The sequence below is a fragment of the Aspergillus niger genome (assembly GCF_000002855.4).
Source record: "Aspergillus niger supercontig An01".
In the NCBI taxonomy this organism is placed as follows: Eukaryota; Fungi; Ascomycota; class Eurotiomycetes; order Eurotiales; family Aspergillaceae; genus Aspergillus; species Aspergillus niger.
In genome coordinates this window covers 3,505,206-3,520,587 of record NT_166518.1, presented here as the reverse complement: position 1 = coordinate 3,520,587, position 15,382 = coordinate 3,505,206, and the positions used below count along the sequence as shown (strand labels likewise).

At 51.2% G+C, this 15,382-nt stretch overlaps 6 protein-coding genes across 6 annotated transcripts; 3 read left to right on the top strand and 3 right to left on the bottom strand.

Annotated features, from left to right (window-relative positions):
- Positions 1-211: 211 nt before the first annotated feature.
- On the bottom strand, positions 212-2,529 carry An01g14720 (uncharacterized protein; the record flags this gene model as incomplete). Its single annotated transcript, XM_059745952.1, has 2 exons — positions 212-2,467; positions 2,518-2,529. The coding sequence occupies 2 exons, from the start codon at positions 2,527-2,529 to the stop codon at positions 212-214; spliced, it is 2,268 nt and encodes a 755-aa protein (XP_059603378.1).
- A 966-nt stretch (positions 2,530-3,495) lies between these two features.
- An01g14710 (uncharacterized protein) lies at positions 3,496-4,542 on the bottom strand (the record flags this gene model as incomplete). Its single annotated transcript, XM_001389822.1, has 1 exon — positions 3,496-4,542. One exon carries the CDS (start codon positions 4,540-4,542, stop codon positions 3,496-3,498), a length of 1,047 nt encoding a protein of 348 aa, XP_001389859.1.
- A 2,040-nt stretch (positions 4,543-6,582) lies between these two features.
- Positions 6,583-7,085, top strand: An01g14700 (hypothetical protein; the record flags this gene model as incomplete). Its single annotated transcript, XM_059745932.1, has 2 exons — positions 6,583-6,726; positions 6,954-7,085. 2 exons carry the CDS (start codon positions 6,583-6,585, stop codon positions 7,083-7,085), a joined length of 276 nt encoding a protein of 91 aa, XP_059603377.1.
- Positions 7,086-7,587: 502 nt separating this feature from the next.
- On the top strand, positions 7,588-9,808 carry An01g14690 (uncharacterized protein; the record flags this gene model as incomplete). Its single annotated transcript, XM_059745921.1, has 10 exons — positions 7,588-7,852; positions 7,909-8,088; positions 8,176-8,214; positions 8,268-8,530; positions 8,594-8,687; positions 8,738-8,887; positions 8,937-9,245; positions 9,308-9,402; positions 9,452-9,529; positions 9,686-9,808. 10 exons carry the CDS (start codon positions 7,588-7,590, stop codon positions 9,806-9,808), a joined length of 1,596 nt encoding a protein of 531 aa, XP_059603376.1.
- A 176-nt stretch (positions 9,809-9,984) lies between these two features.
- On the bottom strand, positions 9,985-11,197 carry An01g14680 (uncharacterized protein; the record flags this gene model as incomplete). Its single annotated transcript, XM_001389819.3, has 3 exons — positions 9,985-10,420; positions 10,471-11,050; positions 11,104-11,197. 3 exons carry the CDS (start codon positions 11,195-11,197, stop codon positions 9,985-9,987), a joined length of 1,110 nt encoding a protein of 369 aa, XP_001389856.3.
- A 1,235-nt stretch (positions 11,198-12,432) lies between these two features.
- pgaE (polygalacturonase E precursor pgaE-Aspergillus niger) lies at positions 12,433-13,728 on the top strand (the record flags this gene model as incomplete). The annotated part of the gene is made up of 4 exons (XM_001389818.3): positions 12,433-12,693; positions 12,744-13,166; positions 13,217-13,346; positions 13,406-13,728. 4 exons carry the CDS (start codon positions 12,433-12,435, stop codon positions 13,726-13,728), a joined length of 1,137 nt encoding a protein of 378 aa, XP_001389855.1.
- Positions 13,729-15,382: the final 1,654 nt, after the last annotated feature.

The window sequence follows — 15,382 nt, the reverse complement described above, 5'->3', positions numbered from 1 at the left end:
AGTGCGGGCATCCTGCCCACGGTCGCCGTTAGAAACTATTTTATGAGGTTTAGAGGTTTACCTCGTAGAGCACTCCACGCTGTCATCATCAGAGCCATGCGGCTATAGCGCGGCGTCCCCACTTCAAGGGGTATTGGTACCAAGTCTGACTGCCTAGTAAGCATACTAGAGTTGGATGCCAACGAGCATTCTGACCAAACAGATACCACGCTCAGCCATCGCTCTCCAGTATGTCAGCATATCTGTTTAGAGAACTCCCAATTAGGTTCACCAGCTGCCAGATATAATCTGCTGTAAACAGCCTGGCCCATAGCCTGGTGACAGTAGCACTAAGACGAGTGTTATTCGCGAGCAGCCATTCACGGGACACCCCATGCTGAGCTTCCATAACCATTTCCAGCACGAATTCCAGCAATTTGTTCTCTTGCTCAGTCAAGCTGGGTTCTGGATTGGGGATCGTGGCCACTTCGAGCCATTTGGCAAGTAGCACGGCACATTCCAGGGAGCATAATGCGTATTGGTTCGACCAGGATACAACGAGGGTGCGCGCGACATAGTTGATGCCCAATTTAATGGGTGTACTAAGTGCATGGGCACAGTGTAATGCAGCTCGGGTTAGACGGTCGCTCCTTTGCACGGACAAGTTGTTCTTGAGAGATCGGGCGACCTCATCCGGATTCCATGTTTCCAGTCGACGGGCGGAGCTGAAATCAGCGTTGAGTCGTATATACGCCAGACGGAGGAGAGCCGTGGACGTGAAGGACACTGGCCCGTGCGGGTTGAAAGGATCGATTGAGGACTCCTGGTTGTGCTCCCAGCATTGACACCAGAGTTCCAGAGCTTGCTCTAAGGATGTAATCACAGACGGGGACAGAAAGCTTCCGTTGGAGACAGGGAGCCTGCTAGCCTTTTGTATTAACCAGATGTTCTGGATCATCGCGTGAATAAGCACGTATCCCCCCAGGGAAGAGAAACTCTCCAGGCTAGTCTTAGCGGCACCGGTGTGAGTGAATAAAGAGTTCATGGCATCTTGTAATTTCGGTTCCCCACGACTCTGGCTGCGCTCTTCCAGCCACTGACTTGCACTGGTTGCTGTCCATTCTCGCTCAGTGCAGGGCAAGTCCAGCGTCAGCTCCTCGGTTAAGATCAGCGGCGGAATATCGAAGACGATCGTGTGGACACTGAAGAAACAGAACACAATGAGCTTTGTCCGTTTGACCATCTCATAGCGGATCCAGCTTTCCCAGGACCCATCTTGGGCTGGTAAGTCATTGAGTCCTCCTTGCCGAAGGAGTGTCTCCATGGAGCTTCGAATATATAATGCTTCGTGATGAGGCGGGTCGCGCTCAAACCAACACGAAACAGAAATGAGCATCAAGAGCGCCTGCACCGTCTCAATGATATCCTGGCCTCTAGATACGGGGTCCACCGGACCCTCCGTCTGCGGACTTAGACACCCCCATTGCAGGTCCCTTCGTATATGTTCGAGAGTCACAGCCTTGGCCACTTTGTAGAGGCTCATGCTTGTTTCGGGTTCCCGGCAGTACTGGGCACCCACGGAAGCCATACCGAAGATTAGATGGAGAGGCAAGGAATCGACATCGAGGGTGGGAGGGTGCATAAATGGATAATGGCAGTGGAAGTTGGTCATGTAAGCGCTGATGCATCTGGACAGGGCATGTCTGGATGGAGTGTAGGGGTTAGGAACCACGTTCGAATAACTCGACAATTCGGCGACGATGCGATCACGGCATTGCGCGGTAACCGAGATAGGAGCACTCGGGTCACGGGTCTTGTAAGGCATATGAGCACCTTCGGGCTGAAGCGACGGTAGCTGTGTTCCATGTCTAGGAAGAATAGAGCTGGAGGGAGTTGTAACCTCGTTGTTTGCCTTCGCAACAGGCTGGCTGTACTCTGATGCGGAGTCAAAGTGGAATGTGGGGAATAGTGGAAGGGGCTGATAGGTAGGTGAGAACGGATGGCTGGGAAGCGGGATACTGTCGAGGAAGGTCGTGAAATCATCACCATCGTAAGAGTTTGCTGGTCCGTAACCGACAAATGGCTCAGTGAAGCCAGTAGATCCTGGAGGTCCTTGTCCGGATGGATTGGAAGTGGCTATCGGATGGCCCTGCACAGAAGCGGCCAGGCCGGGAGTAAACTGCTCATGAGCACCTGGGAGTAGGGCCTGTGGGCCTGGTATCGTGGCAGGAGTAGGATGATCGGTTACTGCAGAGGCCAAGACATTAAGGCCATCAAAGACTTGGGGAGATGCTACGGAAGGCGATGATGCTGTTCCTTGGCCGGGAGTGGCGTCACTGTGTGCCAGGCGTTCATGGCGGGCCAGGAGGTCTCTGTTGTTGAGATAACTCAGTAAATGCTGGTGGAGAAGTTGAGTAAGGGGATATGCCGTACTTCCGCGTGAATGACTTGGGACATTGGGTGCAGAGATACGGCTTTTCCTTGGTGTCTGACGAAATTGGGGTCAATAGGAATCTCCAATATGGGCGGGGATCATACGCGACCGGTCATGGCGTTGGAGATGTTCCAACCGGGCAAAGGTTCGGGAACATCGCTGGCATTGATATTGTTTGGAAGGCTTCACCATCACTAGGCCGGTGGTTAGCCCGCTATAGAATTGCACGACAAGCAGGTTGACTAGCTCGTGGTCATGGAGGTGATGATGCATCGCAGCTGACAATCGCAAAGCAACCCAGCCGAGTGCCAAGCCTCGGCTAGAATGCCGACCCCCGGAGGCAAACTTGCCGCTTTGGGTTACTTTGCAGTGCCGGGGAGGACCGGCGCCACTCCGGGTGGGCTTGATCTTATCGCCTCTACTACAAGATCGGACTATACAGCATCTCCAGTATAGCCTGATATATGTACGACGTTGATGGAGATATAAGACGTTTGTCTCTCTATTTACAGGCCCTTGGTCAACATAGCTGGCATATACATATATATACACTAAGTAGTACCAAGATCATCCTCGCGTTGAAAATGCTCCATTCGAGACTCATTGCTTTCGACTATCCATCATAATTCGATCTTCCTGTGACTTGGAGAGGCTTCGGAGATGATAGTTGGAGACAAATTTGAACTGGAGCAAGCGATAGAGACAGCGAATTGAGTGTCTCAAGCTTCCAAGTCAATCTTCGTAGAGGTGTCGGCGTAAATTCCCATCAGCGGAGTGTTGTGTATGCCCTTATTTTACTCAGCAGGGACCTTCAAGGTCTGCCTTGGCTTTCCCAGGAGCGCTTTTACAGCATCTTTGTTTCTGCACAGACCAAGACGAAGATCTCCCGAAGTCATAACCAAAGGGATGTATCTGAGTCGTAGACGGCACCTGTACGGCCCTTGTGACCCCAATGCACAGTCCACTGTTTTGGGGCGATTGAGTCGAGTCATACTCCTCAAGAAAACAAGAGGCTCTGTAGCATCCTTATACCCAATATAGCCATCCCAATCACCGTTCTTTTCGTGTTCGGGGACAGCTTCTCATGCCGGACGATCCGAATCTGCGTCTTGTGGGGAACCGCTGGAACTAGATTGTTTTCTGGCAGATTGGATTATCTTGATCATCTTCTTCTCAGCCGAGATAGTAAAATCACGTCTAATCCTGTTAGCCGCGTCGGCCCACGCACAATGCCTAGGATGAGGATGACGCGTGGGAGCATTATTTTGCTCAGCTTGTTGATTGATATCCCAGAAGTTCCTCGATGAGCTTTCCCCCTCCAAATTGGCCGAATTCGATATGTGAGAGTGGTATACGAACGTGACCAGTTGGTTTAAGATGTCAAACTCCAGCTTCAGCTTAACGCTGTAGATGAACCCCTTTACTGCTGTTTGCGACGCATACCGACCCGCCCATTCAAGGACCAGAATTGCGATATCCAAGAGTATGACGATAATGTTCATGAGAATCAGGTGCAGCATCAGCCTCCGGGCAGCCTCTCGGTGTGTTCCTTCCAAGATCTCATCTTCCGAGCGAAGCAATCTGAACGTCTCGTATACGTAAACGCCGGATATTATGGCTTCCTGAATAAAGAAAACGGTCACTTGAATCCGTTCGTATATGGCGTATGGTAGCACAAATCTATCGGAGGTAGATGAATTTGCACCGTAGCATAGAATGATAGTTGGAACTTGGAGTAGAAAGACATCGCAGAGAATCATGCCAAGGATGAACCGGAGCATGATATGATGCCGCACGACGAGATGAAGACGAGAGTACAGCACCATCGACTGGCCGGTGACCATGGCACACCAGCCAGTCACGATCAGCGTGACATAGAAGTAGGAGATGGCATTGTCGACAAGATTGAAGTCTTTGAGGATAAATCCAATGGAGTAAATGGCGATGCCCCAAGTAGCGACGACGAAGCTCCAAAAGTATAGCCCCTTGCGGCGCTTGAACGTCAGCAACAGAATGAAGGTCAGCTCCACGACATTATAGAGAGCGATGGAGAGGAAGGAGGTGATGACGTAGGTAACGGGACGTGACAGCTGGGAGCCCACTTGGCTCCCTATGTCATCAGGCCACATGTTGTTTGCAAAGAGCGACAGGCCGTTAGCCCTCTCGAGTGCAAGATCTCTCCATCTGTGCCTTGTGAAGGGTTGTCGAGAAGAAAATATCTGCCAGCGTATTTCCTGTATATCTAGGATAGACGGATCATAGATTCATTGCTTCTTTTCCTGCTTAAGCACCGTAAGAGTTTTTGAAGGGCCTGATAGGCCATGTTGTGCCATTGTTCCTTGGCTTCAACGAAGCTTTTTGATATGGTTCCAGTCTGGTAAGGTTGAGCAGCAGTGCAGAGGTGGCAGAAGATCGGTGACAACTAGATGAACCAGACTACGTAGATCATTTCACAAGGGAGTTTCCATTTCAATTAGGCAACCAGAACTTGAGATCTTAATTACCTTAGATTTTCAGTGCAGAGACAATTGGGTGTTAGATAGCGCAACTCTCAGTTTGCCGACATTACATAAACTCGATTGCCCCTTCTTCCTTCAACCATCTTCGTATTCAAAGGTCCTTCTCCGTCTTTCTGTCAGATATTCTCAGGAAGGAACGCATAATGTATCCCGTCAAATCATACATTGCCATCTTGGTCACGAGGTGCCATCTAAACCGCAGAATGACACTGCCACATTGCTTCAGGTGCGGGATGTCTCGTACCCATGGGGAGACTGTGGGAACCAAAGGATAACTTCTTAGCATGTACTCGATTTGACTCCCTCAAGTACTTCATTCGCCCCGTAACAAAAGGGTGGGGCTTCTGTCGGCCTTGAGGTATATCAATGAATCATAAGAAAGGCAAACTTCTCGGCTGCTCTCAACTATTCACCTTCGATCTTTTTCCAAATGAAGCGCTCGTACATTGAATTTTCTTTGGTCTGACTGTAAAATGTTGTTCGATATCTTCAACAGCATCCCGAAGTGGGATCATCACAGTGCGGAATAGAATTCGCCACCATAAAGTCTATTCGTGATGTCAGTGAACCATAACATTTCACACCTAGTGCGCATTAGCCAATCATCAATGTCGCTTGGTGTGGGTTGGTGATTCGGCCGTCAAGTAGGTTTTAATTAGTATGTTAAAACCACAGTGATCCATGGACAGACTGAGCAAATACCGAATCTGGATTCGAATATCATAGAGGTAATGCTGCTGACAAGCCGGGCCGCAGCTAGCAGGTTTTTTCAGGGAGTTGTGCCAAGCATATATAAGGCAACTAGCTTACAGCATAGAAACTGGTTATAATATATGAGGTATCGGTTGTGTTAAGGCTATCAACGGACGTTACCTTCACGAGTTATGGGATCACTCAACCTAAGGAAATTCCTTCAACAATGCACTTAGTTTGTATGCGAAAATAACATGGGAGTGCATGTTCAAATTATTTTGGAAAATATAGCCAATCAAAGAACTGTCACAGCATGGTATAGATTACCCCTGACAACAGAATCTATCTTCTAGTAGTCCGCATGTCAAAGCACCAGAAGTATCATTACTAGGGCAGATGCTTAGGTGGGCTACTTCATCAAGAAAGACAGACGAGGTATCAAATTACCCCATTTCTGCGGTTGTGTCTGAGTAAACGAGTATTTCTTTCGATAAGTCCTTTGGGTGCTGAGCAAGACTCAATCTAACATAGCATCTTTTCACGTTTGCTAAACAAGATAATCAGCATATCATGGCGAATCTGCAAACATCAAGAGTAGCGGCTACTGTTTGTGCCTTTACTATAGTTCAGCAAAAGACATGTCGCACGTACAGTTCGGACTTGGAATGCCACTCCGATAGCGTTGTGCGCATACCAGTCAGACACAATACGGCCAAGAATGCCCCATCTTGTTTGGTAAAGTAGACACCCGCGAAAACCGCCCTCTGACTCAGATGCCTGGGATTTCTATCGGCACAAACAGTCGGTGGGAGGAGCTGCAGGATATAAGCCAATTGGTGCATCTACCGCTTCCCTCGGAGGTGAAGGGATGCACCCTTATTCTTGGCATTTGTCAAGGCCAGGATGCAGTCTACAGCTCATTTATGCCCAAAGAAACGCAGACAGCCCTCGGTCGACATGGCCAGTGAGCAGAAGAGACTGGGTATCATGTGTCAACAGTCTACCCCGCAGTTGAATGGAAAGGGTGAAGACGAGTCCTATCCGAGGGGCTTAAGCGCTGAAGTGGTCGAACCGGCTATCCGAGACACTGCGGAGAACGTTGTGTGTAGTTGTTTCGAATCCTTATCAGCCACGAGACACGTTCAGATCGATCGATCAGTTGCAGGAAGCTGCAAGCCTTGAGAGCAGCCTGATTCGGAGTTGTAACGCATCTCCCCGAACGGCACATGGCTCGAGACGGCCCTATGAGCTAATAAGATCGCATCTCCATCAGAAAATCGGAGGAACATGTGGCCCTGGTGCAGGGAGGGTATCTTAATGGTAAATAGGATGAGGACCAGGGTAGGGCTCAGCTGAGATCTGTAGAAATAGAACCATCTCGGCCGATTCCCCAAACTTCCCCAACTTCTTGCATCGGCAAAAGGCTTATCGATGAGTCAGGAATTGGGAATGTGTTGTGAATTTGTCTCCGAATTGGAGAACCCGAAGTGGGGAATGCCGGGTTTTTCACGCCAAAATTTCAGGGCCCCCCGTCGCAATGCGTCAGCTTGCAGCCACTAAACAACTAGTTTCTGAGTTCCCTGGCGTGGAAAACACTCCCAATTCAGAAAACTCCATGTCGATTCTCTGAAGCACAGTGTCCTGTCTAGCATGTAAATCCAGCATTGGCCTCGGGAGCTATAGCCGAGGAAATACTCTCAAGTGCGGTTATAGGGCGTGGCCACCCCGTCGATCGCGGACGGCCTCGACAATCTACCATTAAGTGGAACAAAGTACTAATCAATCCTTCAACGTTGATAATCAAGTTTCTCCAAATTGGTCCCATCGGCACTAAAGTTCCGCGCTGGCTGGAACGCTGGATCGTCATCGTTTAAAAGGGCCCTGTCCCGGCGCCAGTAATGGCACACACACTTTCTGCAGTGTGCAATAATAGCCTCACAGCCAGAGCAGCTTGCCGCGGGAATGCATACCCACGAGGCCCCCTCTCCGAGTGAGTCGGGCTCCGCAGACACCGTCTACTCCCCCGAGTTGGATCGCCCCATCGACCCCGTCTTCAGTCAGGAGAAAGATGCCGCCGCGCAGGAGATCGAATATCTTTACCTCGAACTGGAAACTCCCTTACCAACACCGTTAATCACTGCACCCCGGGTCCCGGTCAATGGCTTCCTCCCGAACCTCCGAGTCTCGAGAAATATACCTCCCCGTTTCTGTGGCCGAAATGGCGCAAGTGGATGATGACCTGGATTGCGTGCGCCGTGACGGCACTGGCTGGTTATTCGGCAGGCGAGGTTAACCCAGCATCGACGGAGCTGACGGCCGAGTGGGGGATCAGTGCGGTGGTATACAATCTGGGCATCACGATTTTCTGTATCGGATTTGCGCTGGCTCCGATGGTCCTGGCGCCCTTTTCGGAAATTAATGGTCGGCGACCCATTTTTGTCGCAAGTGGTGTGCTCTTCACTGGTATGTGATTGTCGCCCGGTGGACCGCAACGGAAGCTGACAGGAATAGCGTGCATTATTGCTTGTGGAGGCACGCATATTTTCGCAGGACTGCTGATCGCACGACTGTTTCAGGGTGTTGGTGCATGTATGTATAGATGGTAAAGATTGGTCTTCGAATGCGTAGCTAACCGGCGACAGCGACCTTTTCGACCATGGTTGGTGGTGTGATTAGCGACATTTTCCATGCCGAGGAACGCAATACCCCCATGGCCTTGTTCTCTGGCGCCGCGCTCTTTGGAACTGGATTGGCACCTTTATGCTCCAGTGCGATCGTGGCGCACACTTCCTGGCGCTGGATTTACTGGTCGCATGCCATCGTGTCGGCTTTCTTCGTGGTGGTCATCTATTTCTTCTTTAACGAAACGCGAGGAAGTGTGCTGTTGAGTCGGAAAGCACATGCTGTGAACACCTATTATGAGCAGCTCGAGGCTGCCGGGCACTTTGGAGTCATCATGGGTGAGAAGAACGAGGCCAGACGGATCAGATGGAAGGTGAAGAGTGACGAGCAGCGCGAGTCTCTCATGCAGATGATCAGCATTTCTTGCTATCGTCCATTCCGTAAGTATCGCTCGCAATGAAGTTAGGAGTCAGTACTGATGTCATTTCAGACATGCTTTTCACCGAGCCGGTGGTCTTCTTTTTCTCCCTCTGGGTGTCTTTCAGCTGGGCTGTTCTGTACCTGCAGTTCGGCTCGATTCCCTTGGTCTTTAAGACCAATCACCATTTCACTACCGAGCAGACTGGAGCTGTCTTTGCATGTAGGATTGCCTTCCCTATATTTCACCTATTAGCTGCTAATATCACCAGCGATGTGTGTTGGTGCCATAATCACCACGATCGTCAGCATCCTGCAAGACAAGATCGCCAACAAGTATGGATTTCTCCCCAAGAAACCCGAGGCTCGACTGTACTTTGTCTGCGTTGAAGCCATCCTTATGCCCATCGGGCTCTTCTGGTTTGGCTGGACGTCCTACTCATCTGTACCATGGATTGTCCCGACGCTGGCGATTGGCTGCGCTACCATGGGAATCTTCGCAGTCTACCTGGCTGTGTTCAACTACCTGGCGGATACCTACCATCGCTATGCCAGTTCCGCGATTGCCGCCCAGTCGTGCTGTAAGGCCTTCTTCCCGTTGAAGGGCCCCCCGAATCCAAAGGCAACATGCTGATCGAAACAGGCCGAAATCTGCTGGGTGGTGTCTTCCCTTTGGTCACCAATGCCATGTTTACCAACCTCGGTTATCCTGGAGCATCTAGTCTCCTTGGTGGAATTGTACGTTGTACTTGCGAACGTTTGTCTCCGTCGATACTAACTGGAACAGGGCCTTCTTCTGACCCTAGTACCGTGGGTCCTTGTGTTTTACGGCGGTCGAATCCGCGCGAAGAGCAAGCTTGCAAGTGTAAGTTTCGCATCCATGGTAGGAGATCCATCAAGCTAACAGAATTAGGAACTTGCTCGTTAGAGAAAAAGATGGATGGATGAGCGATGATAGATGATAGATGATAGACGATGGATGTGCGTAAAAGTAAGCATGAACATATCTAATAGTAATTAGACAGGCAGTTATATACCCAATGCATATTTCTCTGGACACGTAATGTCCATTATAATCATCATAAATTATGATGGGGACGCTCATTTCGATGGACCGAGAATTGGAATACACAGGAAGAACTAGTTATTAGTGGCAGGCGCGTTGCAGGACATTCACCGTCGAATGCCTGCCCTCAGAGAGCAAAACCCAACCTGAACCTCGTCGCCAATCTCCCATCAGGAGCATACGTAACGAACTGGACCAGGATTATTTTGATATTCGTAAGATTAATATAATTAATTTACATCTAAGTCTATTGATCATGCCTCATACGCCAGTGGCGCCTCCCCCGCCGCCAGGTTACACTGCCGGAACAAGCGCACCTCATCCTTGCCAAACGCCCCAACCACAGAGTGAATAACCCCCCGATTGTTGAACAGCACCAGATCGCCCTCCTGCCAGTCATGCGCATACACATGGGGAGGGCTAATCGCCGGACGCTGCAACTTATACACAATTTCTCGCACGCGCCCCAAATCGTCAATCACGGTGCCATCCTTGCGGTGAATCTTGCGCACCGCGGAGGGGTGTATTTGAAGAGCCGGCTTGCCCGTCACAGGGTTTTTCCATACCATAGGCAAGATCTGGATTTTGGATTCGTCGATAGGAGGTAGGTCAGACAGAGGAAGTTCTTTGTCCTCGGAGTAGAGACCGAGACCGGTAGGAAGAGAACGAGCGGAGCTCATCCAGATGTACCTGTTCATGTCAGCGGGCTTCACAATCACAACAGGACCAGCAAAACATACGGGTGGGGCGCATATTCCACGCGACTCGTCAGCGCAAACTGCTTGTCCTCGTCCGAGAGCATCTCAAACATTCTTTCGCCGCTGACAAATGCGGTCGTTCCCAAAGGCACATCCAGCGTCTCGTCTGATCCGTCATCATACCGCAGTGTCTGTCTCCGGCCCTTAGGGACGCGCACTGCCAGTAATGTCGTCACATTCGGTGGGTAAAAATCATACAGGGCCGCATCAATGTGCCAGCGGTAGAAGCGAGTGAAATCATAATCCTCCTCGTCGGGAATAGCGTCGCGGTGGAATGTGCGGTGATGGGGGTGTTTCAGTTGGATATTGGTGAGGCCCTCGTAGGCCTCCACGAACCCATGACCAATCACTTGGACCTGGGGCTGATGGGGGACGGTCTTGAGATCGGGATGCAAAATGCTCCGCTTCGCATCGAGGGTCTTGCCGTGGCCGTACTGCGAGGCGGCCGGGTCGAATCGACGGGTAAGCTCGTACTGTGCTTTCGGAGAGAGGTGGTGTTGGTTTTTCACCACCACCACGAGGTTCTCGTAAAGCGCTTTACGGATGACACTGAAGTCGTCATCTAACAAGTATCAGCAGCAGCTCCCAATGGCATCGCAATCGACTCGTCCTTACCGGTCAGATTCTCGAGGTCGATATTCTCGACAATGGCTCCGAAATCAATGTCGGAGCCTGGAGGAGGAGGTAGGGAGTGAACTGTAGGAGCCATTGTGCAAATCTCTCAGAAGCGATCCGAATTCTAGCAGAACTGCGAGGAATGGACCTTGGTTAAATAGTTGTTGCAATTCCCACGCCTCCATCGGCATCGGGCAGTCCCGGTCGCGGAAGAGGCCGATCGCTCTATCTTATCGCTGTCTTATCGTGCCTTATCAATCAGTCTTTTTTGGGACGGACATTAGCAAGGGGAAGATCAGTCATTGATTGATTAAGGGATTGATTGACTGAATAGGAATGGCTTGCTTTTGAACATGGCTTCCCCATGATGTCAGGCAACAGACCAGGGCAGTCATGTGCCGTTCATGGGGCAGCACTTGACTGTCATGGCCAACTAGGTCCGAAATTACCATGCGATATCTGCTAACCTTATGATAATCAGGGGTCAGGTAATACAACCCTTGGTTGATTGCCCCTAATTATCATACACGCTTTGATTAAAATAAATGTTGCTGGTCACATGGATGTCTGGCTACCCCTGTGCTGTCTGGGCTTCACCACGAGTATTGACCTCGCAAGATTGGTCTTCTCTCAACACCCTCTGTCTTTGACAAGCCGTGCGCTTCCATAGTTGCCTTCATGTAGGAAGATGTTGGACAGCAATTTGATGTCGCACATAAGCTTGGTTGATTCAAGTTGGGGTATGGTGCTGTCACAACTATGATCCCCAGCTGAACACGACCAGTCTTGTATGAGACCGTGTGGTGACATTCTGGGAGGCTCGCAAACCGCACCTCTTCCTGCAACAAGCTTACCACAATCATGGCCTATTCTTCAAAGATAACCCCAGCATCCGATCTCCGACCCCATCGGACAATAGAGTCCTCAGGGGCAACATACTACAGTGACGGCTGCCTCAAGTACAGTGACCGGTATAATTTCCCACCACTCATCGCTGCACGACCCGGGTAACCGGATGAGGTTTACTGAAGACATTGCGCGTCAGGCACGGGAAATATAGTGTGGCGCTTCGTGGGGAGACAGAGGCACGCAGAAGTCCTGCAGAAACTATCACATTGTCCCGCGCGCTACGGCAGTTCTTCCGCCGGAGCTGCGAAGTGCCGTCCACAGAAAGCCGGGAGATATTCCACCACAGAGACAGCAGAGATGGCCCAATGATACATTCAATGGGTATAAAACGCACGTATTCCGCCAGCCAAGAAAGCCCAAGAGGAACCAAGACATTGATTAAAAGCTTGTCTCAAACCTTGATCTGCGAGTGCCTTCAACATGGTGACTTCTAGCTCGGTGATCGTCCTAACGCTCTGGGCCGCACTGGTCAGTGCGAGCCCCGTTGCCGATCCGCTGGTGACCCCCGCCCCTAAGCTCGAGGATCTGGAGAAGCGCGCAACCTCCTGCACGTTCTCCGGCTCTGAGGGGGCCTCGTCTGCCAGCAAGTCCAAGACCTCGTGCTCCACCATCGTGCTGTCCGACGTGGCAGTGCCCTCAGGCACCACGTTGGATCTGACCGATCTGAACGACGGGACTCACGTAAGTTACTGCGCCTCCACGCGCGATTCTTCACATCTCACAATGAACAGGTCATCTTCGAAGGCGAAACCACCTTCGGTTACGAGGAATGGAGCGGACCTCTTGTCTCAGTCTCCGGAACTGACATCACCGTCACCGGGGCCGATGGCGCCTATCTCAACGGTGACGGCAGTCGTTGGTGGGATGGCGAGGGCAGCAACGGCGGCAAGACGAAGCCCAAGTTCTTCTACGCCCATGATCTGACCTCGTCCACGATCAGCGGGATCTACATCCAGAACTCGCCGGTGCAGGTGTTCAGCATTGACGGGTCGACGTATCTTACCATGGAGGACATCACCATTGACAACACGGATGGCGATGATGGCGAGGCGGCCAACACCGATGGGTTCGACATTGGTGATAGCACGTACATTACCATCACGGGTGCCAATGTATACAACCAAGATGACTGTGTGGCGGTGAACTCGGGCGAGGTGAGTATACCGTCCTTTAAGGTACGGATGTGGACACTGATGGGAACCAGAACATTTACTTTTCGGGCGGCGTCTGCTCTGGTGGCCACGGGCTGTCGATCGGTTCCGTCGGCGGTCGGAGTGACAACACCGTGAAGAACGTGACCTTCTACGACTCGGAGATCAAGAGCTCTCAGAACGGTAAGATTTATTCCATCAAGGTTGTAGTTCGGTGCGATCACATACTAAGCGGCGTATAGGAGTCCGCATCAAGACCATCTACGGCGACACTGGATCGGTCAGTGAGGTCACCTACAAGGAGATTACCCTGTCCGATATCACCGACTATGGCATTGTGGTGGAGCAAAACTATGACGATACGAGCAAATCCCCGACCGATGGAATCACCATCGAAGACTTTGTCCTGGACAATGTGCAGGGCAGTGTGGAGAGCTCGGGCACCAACATCTACATCGTCTGCGGATCAGACAGTTGCACGGACTGGACTTGGACGGATGTGGATGTGAGTGGAGGGAAGACCAGCTCCGACTGTGAGAATGTGCCGGACGATATCAGCTGTTAGTAGCTGGGTAGGATTATGGGGGGAACAAGCTGTATTTTTGAGAGAAGAGTGGATTGAGTTGACTAAGAGACAATGTAGGTTTTGATTTGCAAACATGAACTATCGTTCTTTGTGTCTCAATGGATACCAGTCGATCATTGATGAACGCTGCTATGATCATCACTGATAGTCAAATTGTTCCATTGTAAAGGTTCTACTTTACCTCGGCCCACTGATTACCCACACAGCCCTCGTAGGCAGGGAACCATTCTCCCTGTTTCCCTTTTGAGATAAGCTTTCACTGATTGGTGGGAATATAAGCCTTGGGGTTGCAGACAGAGGCCGCACGCCACTTCTACGACAACTCCTCAACGACGCAACACAAGACACAGGACATGGATATATACAGATCTCTCGATGCGTACTTCCACTACAAGCAGGGTCCACAGCGATGAACCGCAGAGTACTGAAATCCCGTCATAAACTTGTCTGTTCATTGCATGATCCCAACCCCCAATTAGGCTTTACACTTCCAGGTCTGCAAACCCTGTCTGGGCAGACTCTTGGCCAGCTTAAGATTTCCAGTTCCCTGCTATAGGACAGGCCTGCCAACAGCGTGTTCCAAAGGCTGACGGTCACACCACATGTCGAACCATATTCCAGACCCGAATTCTCAAACCCCAATCTATATCCCGATCAGGTATCACCTCAGAGGATCTGATGTCATGTGGGATATTCCCATATCAAGGAACAAATGCGACTGTCTCCCCGTTTGCCTCCTGCATAATACTGACAATGAACCCCGACGGTGTTCACATCCCCCCGGGGATTAGGATTAGATAGATCCCTGCTTCCGGCCGAGATAGAAACCGGTCCTGGCTCGGAGCATGGCTTCATATATAGACAACAGTACTAGTACTAGCTAACAACAACAACCCCTAATGTACCATTCCTCTTTGCATTCGCGTGTGCATTTAATACTATTATACCCGTCATGTCCCTGACAAACATAGACACAACCAACCCAGCCACACCCCCCACCGACTCCAACACAACAACAACCGTAACCACACTCCCAACCGACGACCTCACCTCCCTCCCAACCATCCCCTACACCCCACCCACAATCTCCCCCCGCCCCCTCGCCATCCTCGGCGCCGGCAACCTGGGCCGACGCATCGCCTGCATCTTCTCCGCGGCAGGGCACACCGTGCACCTCCACGACCCAAACCAAGGAGCCCTACAGTCCGCACAACACTACATAACCTCAAACCTCGCACACTACACGACGTTCCCACTGATATCCCGACCGGTGGGACAAATCCACGCGTTCTCGTCGGCGGACATAACCCCGGCGGTCAGGGACGCATGGCTAGTGATCGAATGCGTACCGGAACACCTCCCGCTCAAGATCGACATCATGGGCGAGTTGGACGCCAAGACCCCGCGGGACTGCATTCTGGTGTCGAATTCGGCGGCGTTTCGGACGAGTTTCATGGTGGAAAAGGTGTGTTTGGAGAGACGGCGGCTGATGTGTAATATGTGTTTTGGGGCGTCGCCGTGGATCAGGGCCGTGGAGTTGGGGGTGAATGAGGGGGTTACGGAGGGGGAGGTGGTTAGGGTGTTGACGTGGGTGTTGGATGATTGTGGGATGATGCCGGTGCGGACGAGTCGG